The sequence below is a fragment of the Manis javanica genome, chromosome 10 (genome assembly GCF_040802235.1).
Source record: "Manis javanica isolate MJ-LG chromosome 10, MJ_LKY, whole genome shotgun sequence".
NCBI classification, from domain to species: domain Eukaryota; kingdom Metazoa; phylum Chordata; class Mammalia; order Pholidota; family Manidae; genus Manis; species Manis javanica.
Window position 1 is genome coordinate 28,216,719 of NC_133165.1, and position 22,025 is coordinate 28,238,743.

Sequence of the window (22,025 nt, forward strand, 5' to 3'; positions counted from 1 at the left end):
TGTGTCATTTGCAATAACCGTTTTCTGCCTTCTAACTGCCGCTCTCCTTTGCTTACCCCCAATAGCCCAAAGCAGCTTCAAGACCGTGAACAGCAGCTCCACGTTAACAACGTATGAATTAACACGTAAGTGCACACCACCTGCAGCAGGAGGCCCCGAGATTTGGGAGCAGGTCGGGGCCAGCGCCAATTGGCCTCTCAGTGGACCAAGTGAAAACCAGCTTGGATTAATGGCTCTAGTTTCCAGAAATCCCCCTCTCAAATGCTGCTTATCAGCATGCCAAAACCTACAGGGAGACAGGAAAAGAAACTTCTAGAAACAGAGGCTGGAAAGGGAGATTTACTGACAGCTGGCCTTTGAGTCTGGGCAGGATCTCCTCTCTGGCTCCCTTTTACTTCTTTTTTCACTCTTTTTTTTATTGTGGCATGATTAAATTTACCATCTTAACCACTTTACAGTGTCTAATTCAGGTGCAGTAAGTATGTTCATATCATTATACAACCATCACCAACACCATCTCCAGAACTTTCCATCTTTCCAAGCCAACACTCTACACTCTATCTCTATTAAACACTGACTCCCCACTCCCTATCCCAGACCCCACCCCCACCACCCACTTTCCAGCTGTGAATTTGATGACTCTAGGAACCTCACAGGAGTGGAGTCACACAGGATTTGTCCTTCCGTGTCTGGCTTATTTTACTCAAAGTTTCCCCCCACTGTGGCATGAGGCAGGACCTCCTTCACTTTTAAGGCTGAATAATATTCTGTGTTGAAAACAAACACCCCTCTTTGCTTCTCCATTCATCTTCCCTTTGACTAATCAGGCTGCTTCCTCTCGGATTCCAGCTTGGGAGACGGGTTTCCAGGCCTGAGCACAGAGCTAACAGGCCCCCAGTGTGGTTCACCACCGAGCAGAGAACTTCACTGGTTCAGACAAGGAGGGAGGCAGGGAGGGGCCTTCCATCCCAGTCCCCACCCAGCTGCGGCTGGAGCAGGATTCACGCCAGCTCTGCATTCTCCACGCTGCTTCCTTGCAGGTTGCTTTATCCACTTGTTGTCCTCTCACCCAGCCACTTCCCCCCACCTACTCATCTCTGATAACGTGCTTGCCCAGCACTCACCTGGGCCCTTAGCTTGTTGAGGAGCAGCTGGAGGGGTTAAGTGCAGACCAGCTTCCACTGATAAGGGTCCCTGGCTGGATCGCACCCTGGGCTTTTCCACCCCAGGTTGGGAAGGGTGAGAGGGGTGGCCTTGACCAGGTGCTGTGTGCACATCCACCTGGTTTGTCTCAGGTGACTCCTAAGAACCTCTCTCCTTCTGTGGACTTGGCAGCCGCTCGCTCACTTCCCTGGGCTGAGGCTGCAGGCCAGGCCAGAGGGCATCCTGGAGCCCCTTGGGTGGGTCATTTCAAAGGCAGCAGAGCTCTGGCTCACTGACCCTCTGCTGACCTGGCGGCTCACTGGGAGGCAAGACTGGAAGGCCTGGTGTGAGTCGCCATCCCCACCATGCTGGCAGGTGACCAGACATGCTTAGGGCCTCAGGAGAGCCATGCTACTGATGAAGCAATATTAACCAGTAGAAGAACCTTCCAGAATGTTTTGGTTTGAAGATCAGCTACTTTCACCATGTCACTTATACTTGGTAACGTGCCCTGGTTACCCCATATCCATGCATTGGCTTCACCCACCCTTTTATTCCTAGGACATGGTTACTAAAAACTCAAAGGCTTTTGGTTTCCCAATATATTTCTTTTTTAAATTGCCATCTGTTCTTCCTCTGAAGGAGACATTTTGGACCAAGGTGAGGCCACATCATGTCCTATGACCTAGGCTCTCCCCCAAAATGGCTTCTGTTGCCTTTTCCCTGAATGCAGAATGGGATGCATCTTTTGGCATCAGTGCAGTGTGGCTGCTTGGTCACAATGCTGCTGGGGATGTAGTGGGGCAGACACCTCACAGATGTCTCTCTTTGCCCCCTCTCTCTTTGCCCCACATCTCCTCAGAGGGCATGTGTCTCCTCAGTGTGGCTCTAAGAAAGGGAGACAGTCCTGGGCAAGCTGACCCCATCTCCCCCTTGCAGATCTGAAGAGGTACCGGCGCTATGAAGTCCTCATGACGGCCTATAACATCATTGGTGAGAGCCCGTCCAGTGCTCCCGTGGAGGTCTTCGTTGGCGAGGCAGGTAAGCCTGAGGGCCCACACCCCACACCTGAGGGCATGGCCACTGTCAGGTCCCCAGCGCGGCCCCCTTGTTGAACATACGCCAGTGAGGCTGGAGGTTTCTGGGTCACACACCAGGGCTGGAATGCCCCAGCCACCAGAGTGACCCTTCAAGTCCTGCATTGGGACGCAGAGGGTTTGTGCACCACCTGGGGCTGTCGAACTACCAGGACTTCTCTAGGAGAGCCATGCTGTTCCCTCCACGGGAGCCCAGGTAGTGGGAACCTTGGTATATGGAGGCCAAGCATTTGTACTTTGTCACCCGCCATCCTCGCCGGACCTCGGCAGAGGCCCAACACCCTGGCGACCTGCTGGTAACAGCCCCTTCTCAAGTTCTGAAAAGCCACATGGATCATTGTTTAGATAAGGTGTGTCCCTGAGTTTGTCTGAGGACCCGGAGTCCCTTCTTTGGGGCTAACTCACAGTGAGACGCCATGTCCTGTTGAGATCAGACTGGGCTTCCGTCCTCTGCCTGGTAAGGAGAGCACTGCCTCCCCTCTGGCCCAAGGTACCTGCCCACAGAATCTTACCTCCTCCCTGCTGATAGTGTTCAGTCCAACTTCAGTCCATCTGTAGGGCCTGGGGCTTCTGCTCAGGTCTGCTGGTGCAGAGTTAGCAAGGCAATGCATCAAGCCAGGGACCCCGCCTGGCAGGAGGAGGGAGGTACAGGCTGCTGGACCAGCCTGCAGAAAGATCAGCCACCTTTGGCAGTTTGGACAGGTTATGGTTATAAACCAGTCAGCAGCACTGAGGTCTAGCTTAGCAGGATTTCCTGGCGTGGTCCACTTAGCAGGACTTCCTGGCGCAGTCCACTTAGCGGGATTTCCTGGCATGGTCCAGCAAGGTCTGTACGCACGTGAGAAAGAGTGACACGAGACACCTGGAGCATGGGTTATGTGGCCTTGTTGCACCAAGTCTGTCCCAAGGGCTTACTTGAGCAAGCAGAGTGAGGGCTGGGCATTCTGGAAGAGCCCCCCGAGGCAGAGGGAAAGCCAGGCGGGGAGGGGACCTGGCATGTACTATCTATAAGAGAGGGTGCTCCAGTGTATTCTTGGCTCTAGCTGGTCACCAGGGTGGGGTGGTCATGCCAGTGGGCTGAGAGGAGCACATGATGGCCATCTAGGCTCCCCAGTACCTGAACTGCCTGCTGGGCAGCCTGCACTCCAGGGTCAGACCCCAGCATTCAGGAGGCCTGGAGCACTTTAGGCAGGCCTTCATCCCAGGGACCAGGGTGGATGTCCAGAGAATGGACTGGAGCCAGGGAGGGAGGCCAGAAGCTCACTGGGAGCCACGTCAGGCCAGCCAGGCCGCCTAGGGCTGCATGTCCAGCCCTGGGCTCCAGCTCTGGGTTTGCTTGTCTCATGTGGTGGCAAAGCCCACATAACATGACGTCTGCCACCCCAAGCATTTCAGGTGGGCAGTTGGGCACTAAGCACATGCACCCCATGCAGCCACCTTCCCTAACAGCCCTGCCCCCTCCCCAGGCTCCCACAGCCTCCACTCACCGGCTCTGTGAACTTATCTCTTCCAGAGCTTTCATAGCAGTGGCATCATGCAGTATCTGTCCTTTAGCATCTGGCCTCTTCCACTGGTGTGTTTCGAGGTGCATCCATGTTGTAGCCTGTCAGCACTGCCGCTGTCCCCTGGTTACACCACACTCCGCCCCATGCATGTGCCACGTTCTGTTGATCTACTCTTCCATTAAAGCAGACCTGACTGCTCCAAAGCAAGCTTTTCTCCAAGGCTGCTCATTCAGACTTTTATTCCACTTTGATCAAAATTCATTTCACTCTAACTACCTTGTGGGGACCAGTGGGGGCAAAGCAAGTGTTGCCTGCTCTGTGATGGGAGCTGTGGACGCAGACACGCGAGTCCTGCCTCTGCTAGCTTCTCCCAGAAGAGGGGTGGTAACAGCTGTTCTCATAGAGCAGTGACGACACCCCATCAGCTGCAGCCCTGAACCCCATGTCCCAATCACCCCTCTGGACCTGCAGCCCAGGCTCCTTGTGCCCTCGTCCCCTGCTGACCATCACTATTTGGAGCAAGTTCTTCTGTCCCTGGGCTCATGGCTCTTACCAAGACCCTCTTGTTTTGGGGACAGGGTGCTGCTGAGCATCTGTGAACTGGGGTTTGGTTTTCTAAGGCTGCAGGGCCTGGGTTCCTCTGTGGTGGGGTCACAGGCAGATTCAGTGAGACAGAGCATGACACCTAAGTTCAACTCACCTTCCAGAGTGCCTGCTCTGCTCCAGGTGCCAGCTGTGCTCTCACATGACTTCGTTTCATCTCCAAAACCCTTTAAGTCTGGTGTTTTCTCTTATTTTACAAATGATGAAATCGACTCAGAGAGATTGAATAGTATCTCAAGTCCCACAGGCTGGGTCCAGAAAGCAACACTCAGCATCGAGGGCTTTTTCCACGACCTCCCATCTGTGATTTCTACAGCCTGGAATACATGGCATTGATTTTTTTTGAAAACCATTTTTGTGACCAGTTTCCTGATTTTTCTTGTTAATCTTCCTTATAGTTGTTCTTGGTTCTGGCTTAGCAGTGAGGTGATAAGGGGGCAGACTGGGGGATTTAGAGCTCAGAGGAAAGGAGGGCAGCTGGCATGTGATGTGGTTCATCTGAGGAGTTTGCTCCAGGAACTCAGGTTGTGGCCTTAAGTGCCCTGTCCGCCCCTGGGAATTGTGCTAGCAGGAGGCCAGGCTGCCTGGGTTTGAGTATGACTCCAAATCCAAACCTTGCCAAGTCTGTGACCTTGGACAGTTACTTAATGTCTCTGGGCCTTAGTCTTCCCATCTGTGTAATGGGACAATGACTCGTACCACCTCCTAGAGGATAAAAGGAGCCCAGGCTTGGAAGAGTTACCTGTACCTGACATGGGGAAAACAGCCTCAATGTTGTCACCAGTGCTGCTGTTCTCATCCCACTGATGGGTTGTGACAGTTCCAGCAGCAGCCAAATTAAATGTTACCACCACTGCTTTTGTCTTTCAAAGGCCCTGGAGATTTCCAGAGGGATGGGAGCTTTAGCTTGCTAGAAGGGTGATCCTGTAAGCAGGTCACCTGTCTTTCTCCTCGGGGGATGTGTGCCCTGTGCACCCGCCCAGAGCAGAGCCTGGCGTCTGCTGCCTTTTAAGAGTCTGCTCCTTCCTTACCGTCCTGCACTCCTGCTCTGAGTCATCATCGGGACTCTAATTTTGACTTGTCCCCACTGAGCTGGAGCACTGTGATCCATTTAAGCCTCCTTCATGTATCAAGAAGGCCCCAGAGGCTAAATAATTACCCAACCTGGAGTCTGTCTCCAGGTATCCCAGCTTAGGGGAACAGATGTTGGCAGAGTTTGCTGAGAAGGTAAATTGCATTAGAGAATTCCATTTCCTATGTGCTTCAACAGGAAATCAGAAAAGGCGACCAGAAAAACACTGATGTAATTAAAGTGAACTGATGAATGTGTGATTTTTTTTAAATCATATAAAGAAATACTTTTTTCATTATATTAAAATATTGATGATGATCCTCAAATTATCAGTTGAAAACTTGCTCTACCCAAATAATAAATCACTGGGTTGAGAAAAGTGAAAGTAGAAACCTAGCCTGATGTAGCCTGATATAGCCTGGTCTAGCCTGGCCTGGAATCATCTAGCCTGGCCTGGTGTGGTCTAGCCTGGTCTGGCATGGCCTGGAGTGGTCTAGCCCGGTCTGGCATGGTCTGGAGTGGTCTAGCCTGGTCTGGCATGGCCTAGAGTGGTCTAGCCTGTCCTGTCATGGCCTGGTGTGGTCTAGCCCAGTCTGTCATGGCCTGGAGTGGTCTAGCCTGTCCTGTCATGGCCTGGTGTGGTCTAGCTGGTCTGTCATGGCCTGGAGTGGTCTAACCTGGTCTGACATGGCCTGGAGTGGTCTAGCCTGGTCTGTCATGGCCTGGAGTAGTCTAGCCTGGTCTGGCATGGCCTGGAGTGGTCTAGCCTGTCCTGTCATGGCCTGGTGTGGTCTAACCTGGTCTAACATGGTCTAGCCTGAGCTAGCTTGGTCTAGCATGAGCAGATGCCTGGCAAGGTCTTGGGTGGCTCCAGGATGACGCCAACAGACCCAGGATCTCTGATGTGCCCCCCACCATTCCCATTTCTTACCTTGCCCCTCCTTCCCTGGCCTATTGTCACATGTTAAATCCTCCCCATTTTTAGACCCCATGTCTGCCAGCCAGAAATGACTCCAAGGTCCCTTGAACCTGTCCTCACATCATACCTGTTTATGACTACTATGAGTTCCTGCCTTGCTAAACTTGCCTTCTGCATCTTTGGATCTGCTGCTCAGCCCTGAGCCTAGGGCCTGGTTAATGTGCAGGAAAATGTCAGCCAAGTTGTGCTGTGGCAACAAATAAGCCCAAATCTCAGTTAACCACCAACTGTACTCACTTCAGACATTCCGGGCCACCACGGTCAGCTGCATCACGCATGCTTCCTGTGGTCTCTTTCCACCATGCAGACTGTGGAATCAGCTGCCATGTGGGACCCGCTGGGCCCAGGGTGGTGCAGAAGAGGTGGGGGGACTCTCTGGAAGCTTCTGCTGGGAGGTGGCCCTTGTCACTTCTGCCCACTTGTCACTGCTGCTCCCGGGTCATCAGCCAAGCTCAGGTATGGGGGGACTTGTAGGTCCCCTGGGATGGGCACTGCCCATATGAGGGGCCGACCCTCCCACGGGAGTGCAGGGGCTATTCTGAACAGGCGAGTGAGGCCCCAGGCACGTGACCAGCCACTCTCCTTGCAGTCAACTCCTACAGCACGGGGGGCATTCCACACTCACTCTAGCCTCTACTCAGTTACTAGATATCCTTATAGACATTATTCGTTTTCCTTCAGTGGTTTGAGCACTGATATGGGACGGCCTGCAGCCCAGGAGAACCAGGTCATATGGTGTCTGACAGACATGGAGGTGAAGGCCATGGCCAGTGCTCTCCACTCACTGGCAAATCCAGGCTGACCAAGGATGGCCATCATGTTCCCATGGCTGCTCCTTGACCCAGGTGGCATTTGGCAGTCATGTCAGCAGCAGTGAGCCTGCCCAGTGGTCGGGTAACATAGACAAAGTGCTGCCCTTCCTGCACTGTGGGACTTACCTGCCAGCATCCAGCCCTCATAACCCAATTTTGCAGGGCCTTCTTGAGCGATCAGCAAGAATCCCAGAAGATTCCAGAAATATCTGGAATTCCTCTATCACTGTGAGGCCCAGGCTACCTCCAGAAGTCCTAGGAATGCCTCAGTTGCTGCCTTGGCAAGCTCTCTCTCCAGGATCACGGCGGCTCACTGGCCAGGGTGGCAAGGGCATTTCCACCAGGGACAGTGGTTAGAGCTATGAGACAGCATCACCAGCCTTGACCTGAGATGCCCAGAGAATCCCCACTTTGCCCCTTAGCCTTTGCACCCCACCTTTCAGGGCTGTTTGTAGGCAATCTGTGTTTCAGCAGTACCAGTGGTGGCTGGGCTAAAACACTTTTATAAAACTAATTTCATATGCTAAGAAAGCATTGTGATCTGATATTTGTGTTCACTATACACCACAAATGCTAAGGTGGGAGACAAAATGATAATAACTCATCAGATGTCCCATCAGTTACCAAACTGAACATACTTTATGATGAATAGGAATTACATTTGGGACTGTAAAAGGGGTGCCTTCCTGCAAGTTCTCCTGTCAGAGTGGAGACCCAAGAACTTTCAGGAGCCAGAAAAATAAGTCTTGAAACCAGCATGCTTTGCTCTGTGTTTACACATATTTCCCTCTTCCCTGCTGCTTCATCATCAAAGAAGTCCTTGTTACCTGCAGTATTTCTGTGGCATAAAAGTGCTTTCTGTGGGGTAGCCAGCCATTGGGTACGTGGATACATCTTAGCCAAGGGATGGCAGTGCGTGTGGCTCAGGGGCCTGGGGCAGGACTGGAGGACTTTGTCCAGCACATGTCAACCCCAGGGATGAGCACATGGGCCCTGCATTCCGGGGGCTCCTGGAGCCTGTGGGTGCACTGGTTCCCATGGACATCCAAGCCCAGAGGATGTTTCTCTTACACCTGCCGTGGGCCCTGGTTTGGCACTGTCTTTGAAGAGCAAACCTTGAGGGGCGGGGGGCACCCTGCACAGATGGTTCTAACCGACTACCAGAGTAATGGCCGTGCTCAATTTTGCCTTTTACATTTTAATTGTACAACAGTAATTTTGCAATAGAGTTGCCTATGGCGAACATGCAAAAGACATTAACTTTATTTATGTTTTGGATTATTAATGTGGCTGTTAAAATTCCTCCAGTTAGTTTTGATTGAATTGTTTTTTCATGTGATTCTGTTGTTTAATGGAGTGGTAAATAAGAATTTCTGATAATGAGGCCGAGCATCTGTCACAACAACCTGGTGCGGGTTATTAACATTTCCATTAACGGCAGGGTGGGCAGCGATAATATGGGAACCACACAGTTAGAACAAAATAAATAGTTGGTGTCAGGCTGAGTGGGTGTTAATTACTATTTTATTCTACACTGGGGGGAGAGAGGAGAGGGTAGGGGGCAGGGAGGCCAGAGGAAGGGGTGACTCTCGAAGGTCGTTCTCTCCTGACAAGTCCTCCTCCAAGAGCCTGTGTCCTGGGCTGTGTCTCGCAGACAATGACCATGTCGTTGCCATGCATGGCCTCCAAATGGACTTGAGTCAGAAGGTGGCAGGAGTGGGGAGGAGCACTGGCCTCTGCCTCCCACAGCCTGGACCCCAAACAGCCGGGAGTGCCCAGGAGCCAGCCCAGCATGCCAGGGAGAAGAAAGGAGCAGCACCCAGGTGGCTGAGAGCAGGCCCCATGCCACAGTGCCCGGCATGCAATTCAAGGATGATGTGGAGCTGGTGAACATAGATGGGAGAACTGTCCTTCACATGCACTGTGCTCTCTGCATTGATCCCAGCTTCCCCATGGCTGCCCAAGGCAGTGGTCACTACGTCCCCTGCTCAGGCTTGGCCTCCTACGTGCAGCGTGTGGCCCTGCTGACCCCAACACCCAGAGTCCCACCGGCTGGGAGGGAGGGAGGAGCAATCGTGGGCTGGGTCCTCATAATCTGGAGCCCTAGGGCCGCACAGAGAAGTGTGGAGTTACACCTATGCTGCCGTCCCTCCTGAGGGGAGGCCCTGCATCCACAGACTAACACCATCCAGGACCAGGCGTCACAACAGGGGCTTCTGGACTCCTGGTAGGGACACAGGTGCCATTATTTTCCCCAAGTACCATCTGAAACAACGTCTCCCTCAATTATGAACATGACAAAGCACAGCAGGGCCAGCAGAGCCTATGGCACAGCCCCAGGCAGTCCACAGGGTCCCTGTCATGTCCTAGTGGGTGCTGAGGTCCCAAATACGGCCCCACTCACAGCCCCTGGCATTGAGCTGTCACCAGACCAGCTCCCAGCCTGGCTGCACATCTCAGCCACGGTGCCCATTGATTGCTCAGTCATACCTTCGTTTCCAAACACTCTGCTAACTCTGTTTCAATATACTGTTCTCTTTGCGATTTTCCAGTTTTTAACATATGCATTTAAAAAACTCATGCTCCCTGGCATAAAAACTGGACAGCCTAGGGCAGTGGCCCAGGATTAGGAGCCCGGCGACACCCACAGACATCTCAGCAACCCTGTGCTGCTCTTTCCCCAGCCCCGGCCATGGCCCCGCAGAACGTCCGGGTGAACCCGCTCACGGCCAGCCAGCTGGAGGTCACATGGGACCCGCCGCCACCAGAGAGCCAGAACGGGAACATCCAGGGCTACAAGGCAATGCTCTCTCGCATGGTTCACCTCGTTCTTCCAGCTCACTTGTTTGGCAGGACGTGCAGCCCACCTCCCCAGAGTCCCGAGGGCTCAGGCCGGGGTCCTGGCCCTTCTCCATGGCTGTTCCCTCAGCTCACTCTGTGCTCCCCAGATACACAGCTGGCCTCCTGCCCAGAGAGAGGCTGGAGCAGGCTCAGCTCAGCCTTGCCTCTCAACCTGAGGTGGGGGGCCAGGTTCGCTGTGCATCCAATGTGTGCCCAGGACCATCCCCCTCCCAGGCCTGGCCAGGAAACCTCCCCCTCCTGCATCCACTCTGAGATCCGCCAGTGTCTTTGCTGTACTGAGGAGAGCAGGTCTCCACCCCAGCTCTGCCCTTGGGTCGCTTCTAGACAGTGCCTTAGTACCTTGATTCACTAGGTTCAGGGTGGGGCCCAAGAATTTACATTTGTGACAACCACCCCAGGAGAGGTAGTTCCTAGGAACCCTACTCTGAGAACCACTGAACTAAACTGTTAGGATTCCACATTAGCTAAATACTTCAGAGATGGGATCAAAGAAAGGCAGCAGACATTACAAACAAGAGTATCAGGTGACAAACACAGAGCTGGTTTATCCAGGGGGTGGCAGGAAGCTCCATGGATAAGTGCAGAGAACTCAGAAGCCTGAGATGGGCTAAAACCACCCTGGAGAAAAAAGCCAGTGCCATCCCGGAAAGCGCCCCATCCTCCCCCAGGACGAGTTGCCTCAGCCAGTCTGCTGGGGCCCAAACTCATCAGTCATCAGCTGCTCTGGGCCAGCCTGCTCTGATGACTATTGGACCAATTAAATGTCTATTTCAAAATGATTTTTGTAGGTGTTTTATGGAAATAAATACTTCCCCTCCATGGCAGGGCTGTTACAGTGATTAATGAGGTAATGCAAAGTCCCATGAGCTTGGAGGCAAGGTGATATTTATGTATGTCCAAAATATGTTTTCTAATTTCCTTAATGATGAAGCCATTGAACTTGGATATGTATCTCAAGTTAGTAAGGCCTTTTCAAGCAGAGGATCTTAGTGGGTCCGTTCGGAGAGTAGAAGCTAGACCACATCTGGCAGGTGGAAGTAAGCAGTGCTCCATCAGGGCCGCTCCAGCACATGCCAGGTGCGACCGTGTGGGCAGGAAAGGGGCTTGGGGATCTGTGCTGCTCCTCCGTGGGGGCAAGCTGCTCTTACGGCCCGGCGTGGTCTGGCCATCAGAGCCAACGTGCATCCACAGACCACAGATCAGTGTTGTCTTGGGCAGCGTGGCTGGCACTGGCTCAGAGCAGGGTCCTCAGGCAGCTGCTAGAGAGGCAATTCTGGCACCCACTTCAAACCTTTGTACTCAGGCATGAGCACATACAAGCTAGATGAGGAAATGGAATCCAGGAGAAACAGGGCTGACCTCAACATGGCTTTTCTCCTCTCCATGTTAGTTTTGGTTGTTTTGAATACCCAGAGTTTTGTGCCACATTGGCCAAGGCTTAGCTGCCTACCTTGAACAAGATGTGGGAGCCCAGGGTAGAAGCTTGAGGGCTTGCCCTTCCCAGGCCCAGCAGGGCTGGTGTAGTTGGCCCCCCTCTGTCCGGAAGGCTAAGGAGGGGGCAGGGCTGTGGGGAGGCACTTGACTGGCAGCTGTAGGACAGTGTCCCTGCACCCTCAGACGGAGTCTGGAGCAGTGTTTTGTTCAGCTAGGGCTCAGACTCTAGAACACCTCAGAAATGCTCATCAGACCCCCAGACAACATAGCAACAAGGCCCTCCCTCCACTCCAGCACTGACCTCACACCTCCACCCTCCCCACCCAGAGCAAAGTCTGCCCAGGAGACCTGGGCCTCATCCACGTCTCCTCCTCACTGTGGCCACCACTCCCAGCAAGCTGAGCTGCAGAGGGGGTTGAGCTTGGGTGGCTACCCCTTCCCAAGGCCATCCCCAAACTCTTGCTCTTTATAACAGATTTACTACTGGGAGGCAGATAGCCAGAACGAAACGGAGAAAATGAAGGTCCTGTTCCTGCCCGAGACGGTAGTGAAGCTGAAGAACCTGACCAGCCACACCCAGTACCTGGTCAGCATCTCTGCATTCAATGCTGCTGGTGACAGTCCCCAGAGCAGCCCCAGGCCAGCACGCACCCACCAGGCAGGTAGGACAACAGCGTGTTTCCTCCACAGGCCCACGTCACCTCCCTGCAGAATGAGCTGCCCTGCCTCTCTGGTCCCACAGCTCTCGCCCTGCCTGTCCTGTAACACACACCCTTTGTGCCGCTGGGAATTTCTGAGGAGGCAGGACTGGCTGGCATCACTGTGTTCCCTGCTGCCTGGTCCAGGCCTGGTGCATAGCGCTAATCAACAGTGTCAGATGGCCATGCCCAATGCACGTTTTTCTGTGGACAGAAAACAGGACCCTTTTGTTAGGTGGGACAGTAGATGAGAGGGCTCTTGCATCTGCAGCTAGGCCTTGTTCTTAGCTGACAGGCTCCCCTCCAGATCCTTCGGGGAGCCTCTTACCAGGGTTGCCATGTCCAGATCCCTCAGAGTGAGCACCTTGTGTGTCGAGCCCAGACCACAGTATAGGACACAGCCCTGGGGTCTCAAGGCACAGCTCCTGCAGGCAGCTCACCCACCATCTTAGACACCTGCCACAGGCCAGGTCCCAGGGCGGGGACCAGCGGGGCTGCCAGATGTCCCCCGCTGCTGCCTCCCCTCCACCCCCTGTGCATGTTGTGAGCAGCTGCTCATCCCTCACTGCCCCTCATAGTTTCCTATGGCCTGGACAATGTCATAAAGCTGATCAGATATTCCAAAGGGATGGCGGCTTGGCCTGGGGGCCTGGGGAGCTCTAAGAGGTACTTTGTAGGACCCAGGACATCCAGGGCCGGGGAAGTAAGGCTAGACGCTAACAGGGGGACCCGCGTCACTCAGACTGTCAGACCCTGACATTCTCTGGGTCCCCACTAACACCCCAGATGATCCATCTCCTGGAACAGGAGCTCCGGAGCCTCACACGTCGTGCTCACGAGATGACTGTGACCGGCTTGCAGGGTCTAATCCTCTGGGCCTCCGCAGCCTGAGAGGGCCGGCTTTAGAATCTGACTGGACCCATGGGGCAGAGAGTAGGATGCTGGGGCCACATGAGGGCATGGCAGGCTGGCAGATCACCCAGGGCCTGGAGGGAGAGCAGGGAGGGGCCTTTGAGCATGGACTAGAACGGGGTAGAGGGGAGTCAGCGGAGGCAGGCCTGGGAGCCAACAGCCGCACACAGCCCGGGCAGGAGCGGAGCCAGAGCAGATGAGGGTCCTGCCTGGCGGCACGCCTGGCCTGCATGTATGAATGGCTTCCTCCAGCTCACAATGACTCCCTGGCTCCTCCCCTTCTCCAGACCAGGAGGGGGTGCTCAGAGTGTCCTTTAAGAGTTCAGGGCCGGGACTGGGGGCATCTGAGACCTCCAGGCCCTGTGGGAGGGGACGGGGTGGTGGCGGGGCTGGGCCACTCGCTGAAGAGCGGGACGGGTGCCCTGGAGTCCTCCAGCAGTCCCTAGAAACAGGAACGATCTGCATTTCATTTGTTTCCATCTGTTGTTCATTTTTGTGCCTTTGTCACTGCACCTCTTAGGCTCCTTTGTGTTTAAACACCATCGTTTGCTCTGCTATTCTCAGGAAGTACCATGTTTCTGATTGATCCTAGGAAGCTAGAAATGATCAATAAATCTTCTTTTCATCTCATAGAATTTAAACTTTTATTCTCTTGAAAATGACATCTAATAACCTTTTTATTATATGTGGAGGCATAGCTGTGTACATAGATGATCGATAAAGGAGCTTTAGTGAAAGTCCCTTTATGTTCTCTCCTTCCAGCTCCTGGGACCCCCAGCTTTTTGGTGTTTTCAGAAGTAACCTCCACCACACTTAACGTCTCATGGGGTGAGCCAGCGGCGGCCAATGGCATCCTGCAAGGCTATCGTGTTGTGTATGAGCCTTTAGCACCTGTCCAAGGTAAGGGGGGCATGGGGCAGCTCGCCTCACAGATGCATAGTGCTTCACAGCCTGTGGAGCAGGCCCGGGGCCTCCTTTCAGGCAGGGAGCAGGCTGAGCTGGGACTAGCGCCTCGATGGGGCGTTCCAGCCCTCCAAGGGCCTGCACTGGGAGCACTTGTCCTGACTCCCTACATTTCCATCTTCTCTGCTCCACAACCAAAGTGCAGCCTTTGACCTAGGCCCTTAAACACCCAGTATATTTCACTCATTTGCCCAAGATTTCAGTCCTCACAGGTGCCCAGGAGGCCACACTGAATGCCACTTGTTGGAACCCAAGGGCAGTACTGACCAGTCGCACACACCACGGGCCTCCTCAGAGGAGCTGGCAGCCTGTGTCCTCAGATACTTCCCCAGAGTTGCCCTGCAGTCACTCACGTACTCAACAGGTGTTTATTCAGCACCAGCTGTGTACCAAGTACTGCTCTAGATGCTGGATTCTGTGGGTCCAGGGGAGCAAGGACCCTCACTGGCCTATCAGATGAATCCGGTGAGCATGGGACAGGCTGAGAGAAGCAGCCCCCATATAATTAACAAGCACCTGGTAGCCATCAGCCCAGGAGGAAATAGGAGTGGGAGACCCAAGCTCACTGAGCATGGGGAGGAGACCTGAGCAACAAGGACACAGGCGGCCAGTCCTGGGGAGGCCTCCCCCCACTGAGTCCCCAGTGCCCAGGGCTCTGGCAGCCCTGTGGCCAAAGGTGAAGCAGTGGGCAGAGAGCAAAGCAAGCTGCCATGATGCACAGGCAGGGCCAGGCCACGTGAGCCCCAGTGAACCTGGAGTGGAAGTGTCCCATGAGCATAAGGCCAGCTGCCACTGTCCATATGCCATGGGGGGAGATGATCCCTCAGCCCTCCAAAATTCCTGGAATCAATCAGAAACACAAACCCACCAGAATAGAGAAAATGTTTGAATACAAAGGAGCTTAAGAGAATAAATGACAAGGGTGTAAAAATGAATAATAGGTGGAAACAGAAATTGAAATGCAACAGGTAGGGGAGTAGCTTGTGGGCCAAGCACCAAGGCAAGGCATGAGACCAGCTGGGGCTGTCACCGTGTCTGGCGAAGGGGCTTGAGCAGGGGGCAGTGGGCACGTGGGTGAGAAGTGGCCAGACTGGGGCTGCCAACTGGAAGGAGGGAGGGACAGCAGCTGGGGAGGCTCTGGAGGCGGCTGCTTGTGTCTCTCCTGGACGATGGCATTACCTGTGTCTGGACTGCTTGAATTCCATACGTCCCCACTGCCCCTCTGCTCCGTAACCAGTGTGTTCACCGAGTGCTCCATGGGCATTTCTTTCTCGTCCACTGAGTGGCCGGCCCTGTGGTTAGAGAAGGGAGGCAAGCCCAGGTCACATGTTCCCCTATGATATGCACAGGGAGACTGTAAAAATTATGATTATTTAATGCCCAGGAGGAAAAAATATAACCAACACATCAAATAATATTGGCTCTCCATTTAAAGCCATGATAAAAGTTTCCTTTTAAAATAAGTACATTCAAGTAAAACAGCGAGTCGATTTGAAGAAAATTTAAGCACTAGATTTTATTTCATCGAATCTAAAATGCCATTATTGACTATAAGATTCATTGTTATTTTATGAAGTGCTAAGAAAGAAAAAACTGCTTCCCATAAACTATGGCCCAATACTTTTGTGTCATCAATTCCACGCTGCAGCCCAAATCAGAGATGTGGGAATGTGAGGAAAAATAAGAGTCTCTCAGACAATCGATGGACTTTGGTAAATAACAGCCAGGTGATGTGTGGATATAGCTTACAAAAGAGCTAAGAGGGCATAGGCCGGCCTTCATTTGGCGTGGCCACACCCTGCTGTATTCCTTTCAGAGCCCAGCTCCTGTCTGGGGACCAGGTGGCCTGGGCATGGGTGCAGTTGGTGTCCCAGCAGAGTGGCCCAGAAGGAGGCAGGCCATTGTTCTTGCTCATTTGGTGGGGGGAGGGCAGAGAATCACTGGAAAGCTCCCATTTTGCTCACCAGTACTCCCTGCACACACACGCACACACGCACACACACACACACACACACACACATGCGCACACACTTGTACAGGTTCCAGGAGCCCCTCTTGCAAATGCCTTTTTCAAGGATATAAACTAGTGCCATTCAAATGAAAAAAAATTGCCAAAAATCATGGTTCTGAGTGACCCATGAGTCCTACCTCTTCAAAGACAATGAGTTTCCCACCCTTCCTTGAGTAAGTGACTTAGTCTGTTGACCCCCTGTGTTAACGGGTGTGCGGAAACTCTAGAAGCTCCCTGGTGTGCACCTCTGGGTCTGTCCCCTTGGCTGCTTCTCTTCCTCTTGTAAAAAATCTTGCTCTGCAGACAAGACTGTCGTCTGACCAGCGCCAAGCAGACGCTGGGGGCCCGGAGGCACTCGCTGACCCCTCTTCTCTGCACTTACGCTCTCCCAGAGCTGTGCGAAGCTCTGCTCAGCCTGCCGTGCGCTGTCAGGCTGTGCTTGTACTTTTCACATTATGCTGACACCACTCGGAGGACCCGTCTTACACACTCATCATGTGGCCCACACGTGGCTCTCTCTTCTCCTATGACACGGTCCTGCAGGGACACCACAGGTCCCGTTTACCCACACTTACTACAAACCAGCATGAGCTGAGTGCTCACACATGTCCCCAGGTCCTCCCAGCCCTGCACTGCAGGGCCGGCTTCCGTGCTCGTTTCACAGAGAGCTGGGCTCAGGGCCCCCGGAAGTTGGCTGGTGCCACCCCTCCGGACCGGCTCCTCCACGCCCACCCACCCCCAGGGCTTGCAGAGGGCTAGGATTTGAACCCCGCAGTCTGGTTCCAGAGCCAAGGTCCAAACTGATGGGTGCTATGAACATCACAGGCAGGAGACAAGGAGCAACTCAAGCCTGCCACACCCTGGCCGCCTGCCACACATGGGGCTTATTCTGACTGGCGACAGGAGTCACTTGGGTCACAACCACTTTTGCCTCTTTCCCTAAATAACCACCAGCACCAGCACCATCTCTCTTATCTGCTGGGAGGACTGGTTCTTTCAGCCTTGGCTTCCCTGGCTTGTGGTGAATGTGCTGCATTCTGAGGTCAGAGCGGGAGGGCTCAGCGGCTCACCCTTCACTCGGCCAGTGAGATATTGACCAGATTCTCAGGGCTCTTTGGGACCCAAAAACAGCAAATCATCAGACCCCCAGATTTTGAGTGTTGGTGGCGTGGACACACCCCAGGCTTACGGAGTCCTGCTTCTCTGCCCAGTGGCCACTGTAGGGTGGGGGCTGCCCCTCGGCACTGGTGACAGGAAACATTCAGCCCTGGCTGATGGCCTAGCAGCACTGCCCCTGAGCTCCAGACTCCCACTGAGCCAAACAGAGCCAGCCTCTTCACTCAAGCTACAGGCACCATGCCCCCCACAGCGCTGTCTCTTCTCCAGCTGCAGGTGAGGATGGCCACAGGCCTCCCACCCCTCAGCCTCCCGGCCTCCCACCCCTCAGCCTCCCGGCCTCCCCAGGAGCAGAACTCCCCAACCCTGCTCCCAAGGGCCCAGCTGACCCTTGACTTCCTGGAGGTGGCCCTGCTCCCCACCAAGACCAGTGTCACTTGTCAGGGTGCTGCATGTGCCTGCCTGGACTGACGGTGTCTGCCAGACCCCAGCTAGCCAGACACCAGACCCTAGCCCAGCCCCTCACAGCTGGAAACGCGCTGCAGCTCCGGGCCTGCAGGGGGCACAGGCCCAGGGAGGTGGGAGGCAAAGCAGGAGGGCTGGCGGACCCTCTCTGCCCTTAGGCACTTTGGGGCTTTCTGACCTCCGGGGCTGCACACACACGCATGTGGGTCCTTTCAGCTGAACATGAGACTCTTCTGATCAGTAGCAGAGCATCCAGGAGCTCAGGTTGGGCTGTGGTCATGGCCAGTGGGATTTACAGAAGGCAGAGACAGGAAGCCATGCCAGTGCCTGGCCGAGGCCAGATTGTCCAGCGTCTGGGCCAGCTGCACAGCCTTGGTGACCCCAAGCCTCCAACCTGGGGGCCTGTCCCTCCCTGGCCAGAGTTCATCTTCTTTCCCAGAGAAGCTGCTTCTGCTGTGTGTCCTCCCTGAGGGTGGCTGACCAGTGGGATCAACTATCAGGCCTTTGGGTGTTGGGGGGGTCTCCTGGAGAAACATGGCCCTCACCCCTTCCCTTTGAACCCAGGATTTCCAAAAGGAAACCATGAAAGTAGAACTGGTGTCCAGACAATTTTCAGCCTTTAAAATGCCTCCCAGAATCCATACATTTCTCAGAGAGAGGGTTGCAAGCGTAGTGACACCACCAGGCATCATTATTTGGGGCTAGAATCACATCAGCTCTCAGTTGCACCGGGTCTCTAGTGAAGACTACCAGAGACATTCTGTGAACGTCACACATGCACACGCTGTGGTAGAGACAGAAAAAAGGCTGTGAGACAGCAACTTGGCCCCAGAGGCACTCAGCTGGCCTTTTTTCCTGCCTCCTCACGCAGGCCTGCCAGTGCCCTGCATAGAACTCCAACTCCAGGCCAGGCACTCACCAGCCCAGGCCAGGGGAAGAGACACTGCGTCCACCCAGTGCGGCAGGCCTGCAGTCACTCCGTCAGGGAAAGAGGCCAGGCTTGCCCCGTGTGCTGGGCGGGGCCTGCGGCCATCCCTAGCCGGTCTTCTGGTAACGGTGGAGCCACTGAGCCCCTGGCATCAAGCCACGTGGAGTGCTGAGCCCTGTTCTTGGGAATGTGATTGTTATGGCAGAGCTATTTTTATGTTTTTTAAGCTATTTTAAACAGCAATATTTTATGTGATTGTACCCTGAGGCTCTGTAGTGTGACATGGTTTAAAAATTGACTAAATAAGATTCTTACATAGTTGAGATGGGGGAAAGGCCATCCCAGCTCTACCTCCTGGTGGGCTAGAATTCACAAGATCTGTGCATGGGTATGGATTTGCTCTGGAGTAAAGCAAGACGTTTTTAATTTTAAGAGAGGGGGGTTGTTATCCAGAATGACTTCACATTCAGCAGAACCCCATCTGTCCGTTGCTGATGGTCGTGTGTGTGCCAGTTGCCGTCTTTGAAACCCCTTCCTAAGTGATGCAGGCTGAGGGTCAGGCTGTTCCTCTGTGGAGAAATTCAAATTTGGAGATCACTCAAAAGCCACCAAAATTGCTCTGAAATAATTTGGAAGAGAGTAACTTTGCTGAACCAGTATTCTATAGAAGGCATAATATGAAAATGGTGACCCGGCTACATGGTACTCTGGAGACCTGCAGGATGAGAGGGCATGGTTCTGATGCCTCTGAGGGATGGGTCCATGTTGCAGTAAGAATGCACACTGGGCCTACTCTCTGATTAAAGGCGCCAGTAGCAGCACGCCGTCCACGCCGTGGGCAGGCCAACCCACGGGTACCTTAGGAAGCCAGCCCCTCCCCTGTATGTGGACTGTGCAGTGGTAGGCCACAGGCACCGTGCCCCAGGCACAGCTCCTCCGCTGACTAATAAGTCTCAGAAATGCCATGTCCCTCCTCCTCCTCCTCCAGACATGCCCAGTAGATGTTAGTATGTTGAGTTCTGAGAAATTCTGTAGCCAAGATCTTACATAATTTTTTTAATGCATCATCTTCAGACTTGTTTAACCAAAGAACCTTCTGGAAAATGCTGCTTATATAACCTTCTCCTCCCAAAATGTTCAGTCTCAACCTTCTAATTACACTCAATACAACCAGCAACACATTTGCCTCATTTACTCATTTACGCATGAAAACCTGCTCAGAACTGAGCCATCCATATTTGCGGTGACATTTTTTCTTCATCTTTGCTTCAAAGTTCAGGGATGAATTCTCCCACATTGCTTGAGGTCTTTAGGCCACAGACTGTCCAACCAGTCAGGCTGGAGACCCCACAGAGGAAGCCCACCTTTTAATAAAACAAAGGGTTTCCTGTGCTTTCTTCCATGTGCCCCCTCCCTGACCGTGAGTCAGGAAGCTCAAAGTCACCTGTGCAAGGGACACAGGGCTCGCTACAGCTCAGAGCCAAGTAGAAAGGGACCCCCTCTGGAAGGCTGTCAGGGGAGCCTGACCTCGGCACTGGTGACAGTGGCCCTCTGGCAGTGCCCACTGGCAGGGAGATTCTCCTCCACTGGTGTAATTAGGGAGATCAGTGGGGGGGCCTCCCCCATCGTCTTGTAAGCTTGGCTCTTCCCTTTGTCAGCACCCACTTATCAAGCTTAAACTCTAGTTCACTTATCTTTGCTGAAAATTGGCTATTGCCACCACGTCAACTCCTTCGGGTTGTAAGAAATACTTCCTAGGCAAGAAGGCAACCTGCCGGGTGACTCTCCTGTCCCCGCAGTGCAGGAATGGAGCTCAGCTGCTCCTCTGATGGAGCACCTTCTTACCTTTGTCCTCTGGGGCTCCAGGGGTGAGCAAGGTGGTGACAGTGGAGGTGAAGGGCGACTGGCCACGCTGGCTGAAGGTGCGGGACCTCACCAAGGGAGTGACCTATTTCTTCCGCGTTCAAGCACGGACCATCGCCTATGGGCCCGAGCTACAAGCAAACGTCACAGCCGGGCCGCCCGAGGGTGAGTGGATGCCTCTCACCTCCTGCCCCATCCCCTTAGGGGCTGGCGTTCACCCTCAGTAAGCTGCTTCGGAGCCGGCATGAGCTCAGCAACACTTTGGCAATAGTGTCTTTAAAAGCACAGAACATGAACTTCTGCAGGCAGACTTGTCCACTATGGATGAGCCAATCCTTAGGTGTTAAACCTGTGAAGTTTGGATTTGTTTTCTGAGGAAGAAAAATTAAAAAGCAAATTTGGTTTTTGAAACAAGGTACATGAGAAAATTTTTAAATTTTCTCTTCATGAGGAAGCGCCATGTAGGTTCCCACTTAAACTGTTTTGTCCTTTGTTTAAATACTTAACAAGGCAAGGGCGGCAGAATGGAGGTTCACAAGTGCCCACTGTGGGCCAGGCACAGCAGAGGCCCTCTGCACATAGCACCTCTTTTAATTTCCCTGTCCCCCCCGAGAGGCCAGTGTCAGCCGCCTGGGTTTCAGAGGAGACAGGCACGACTGGGCCAGGCTGAGCCACCTGCCCAGAGAGCCGGGGCCCAGAGAGGCAGCCCCACCTGTGGGCCAGGAGCCCCTCGGACCAGGGCAACCCTACCTTTGCTTTGTTATCCCACAGGTTCCCCGGGCTCCCCCAGAGGCGTCCTGGTCACCAAATCAGCCTCTGAACTGACCCTACAGTGGACAGAGGGAAACGCTGGCAAGGGGCCCACCACAGGCTATGTCATCGAGGCCAGGCCCTCAGGTAAGGCGGGCGGCCCGGGCACCTGCTCCGACTGCCAGGCTCAAGCTGGTGGTGTTTCCGACAGTCCAAGTGTCAGAACTCTTGGCCTTGTCCGCAGTCCCCAGCTGCTTGGGGACAAAGGCAGTGCTGCTGGGATGAGGCTCCCCGCTCACTGCCCTTCCCCCAGTTTCCCCAATTGCGGACATGCAACTGATCTCACAGGAATTCGTTAGGCACATTACTCCACTGAGGAGGGTGACAGTTGTTCTCAGAAATAGGTGTATGAGAACCCAGGGATGCTTGAACACATCCTCGACTCAGGGTAGATCACAGGGTGTTTCCAGGGACTCAGCTCAGCTCTGTGTGTTTGCAGATCGCACACCCTTCTGACCATTAGGGATGTTCCTATTAATAGTGAGGCTGACCCAGCACCTTCATCTCTCATGCTAGATGAGATCTAAGCTCCATTCTCTACCTACTGTTCTCCCCCCAGCTTTATTGACTAAGGTGGGGCATTCCTAGAAATGAGCTTCAGATGGTGGCGTCAGATATTACTGCCTGGAACCAGGAGGTATCACCTAGTGCAGAGAACGCTGAGTGTGTTCACCAGGACCTCCGTACGGTCGCTCCGTTAATCGTGAATAACTGAGCATGACAACACACAGCGTGCCAGGGCACATTCAGTG

General features: G+C 53.8%; 1 protein-coding gene across 11 annotated transcripts in view; it reads left to right on the forward strand.

Annotated features, from left to right (window-relative positions):
- SDK1 (sidekick cell adhesion molecule 1) overlaps positions 1-22,025 on the forward strand; it is a 1,045,458-nt gene that overhangs the window by 993,749 nt on the left and 29,684 nt on the right. For 10 of the 11 annotated variants that reach the window (XR_012122096.1, XR_012122097.1, XR_012122095.1 and 7 more), the window contains 7 exons: positions 66-125; positions 2,083-2,184; positions 9,896-10,011; positions 11,983-12,169; positions 13,880-14,017; positions 20,467-20,628; positions 21,235-21,360. Coding sequence is in view for 7 of the 11 variants with exons in the window: in XM_037008170.2 (XP_036864065.1) it covers positions 66-125; positions 2,083-2,184; positions 9,896-10,011; positions 11,983-12,169; positions 13,880-14,017; positions 20,467-20,628; positions 21,235-21,360 (891 nt within the window). In the remaining 4 variants the exon portion in view is untranslated. The remainder of the gene's footprint in view (positions 1-65; positions 126-2,082; positions 2,185-9,895; positions 10,012-11,982; positions 12,170-13,879; positions 14,018-20,466; positions 20,629-21,234; positions 21,361-22,025) is intronic. The other variant, XM_073214963.1, reaches the window with a different exon arrangement.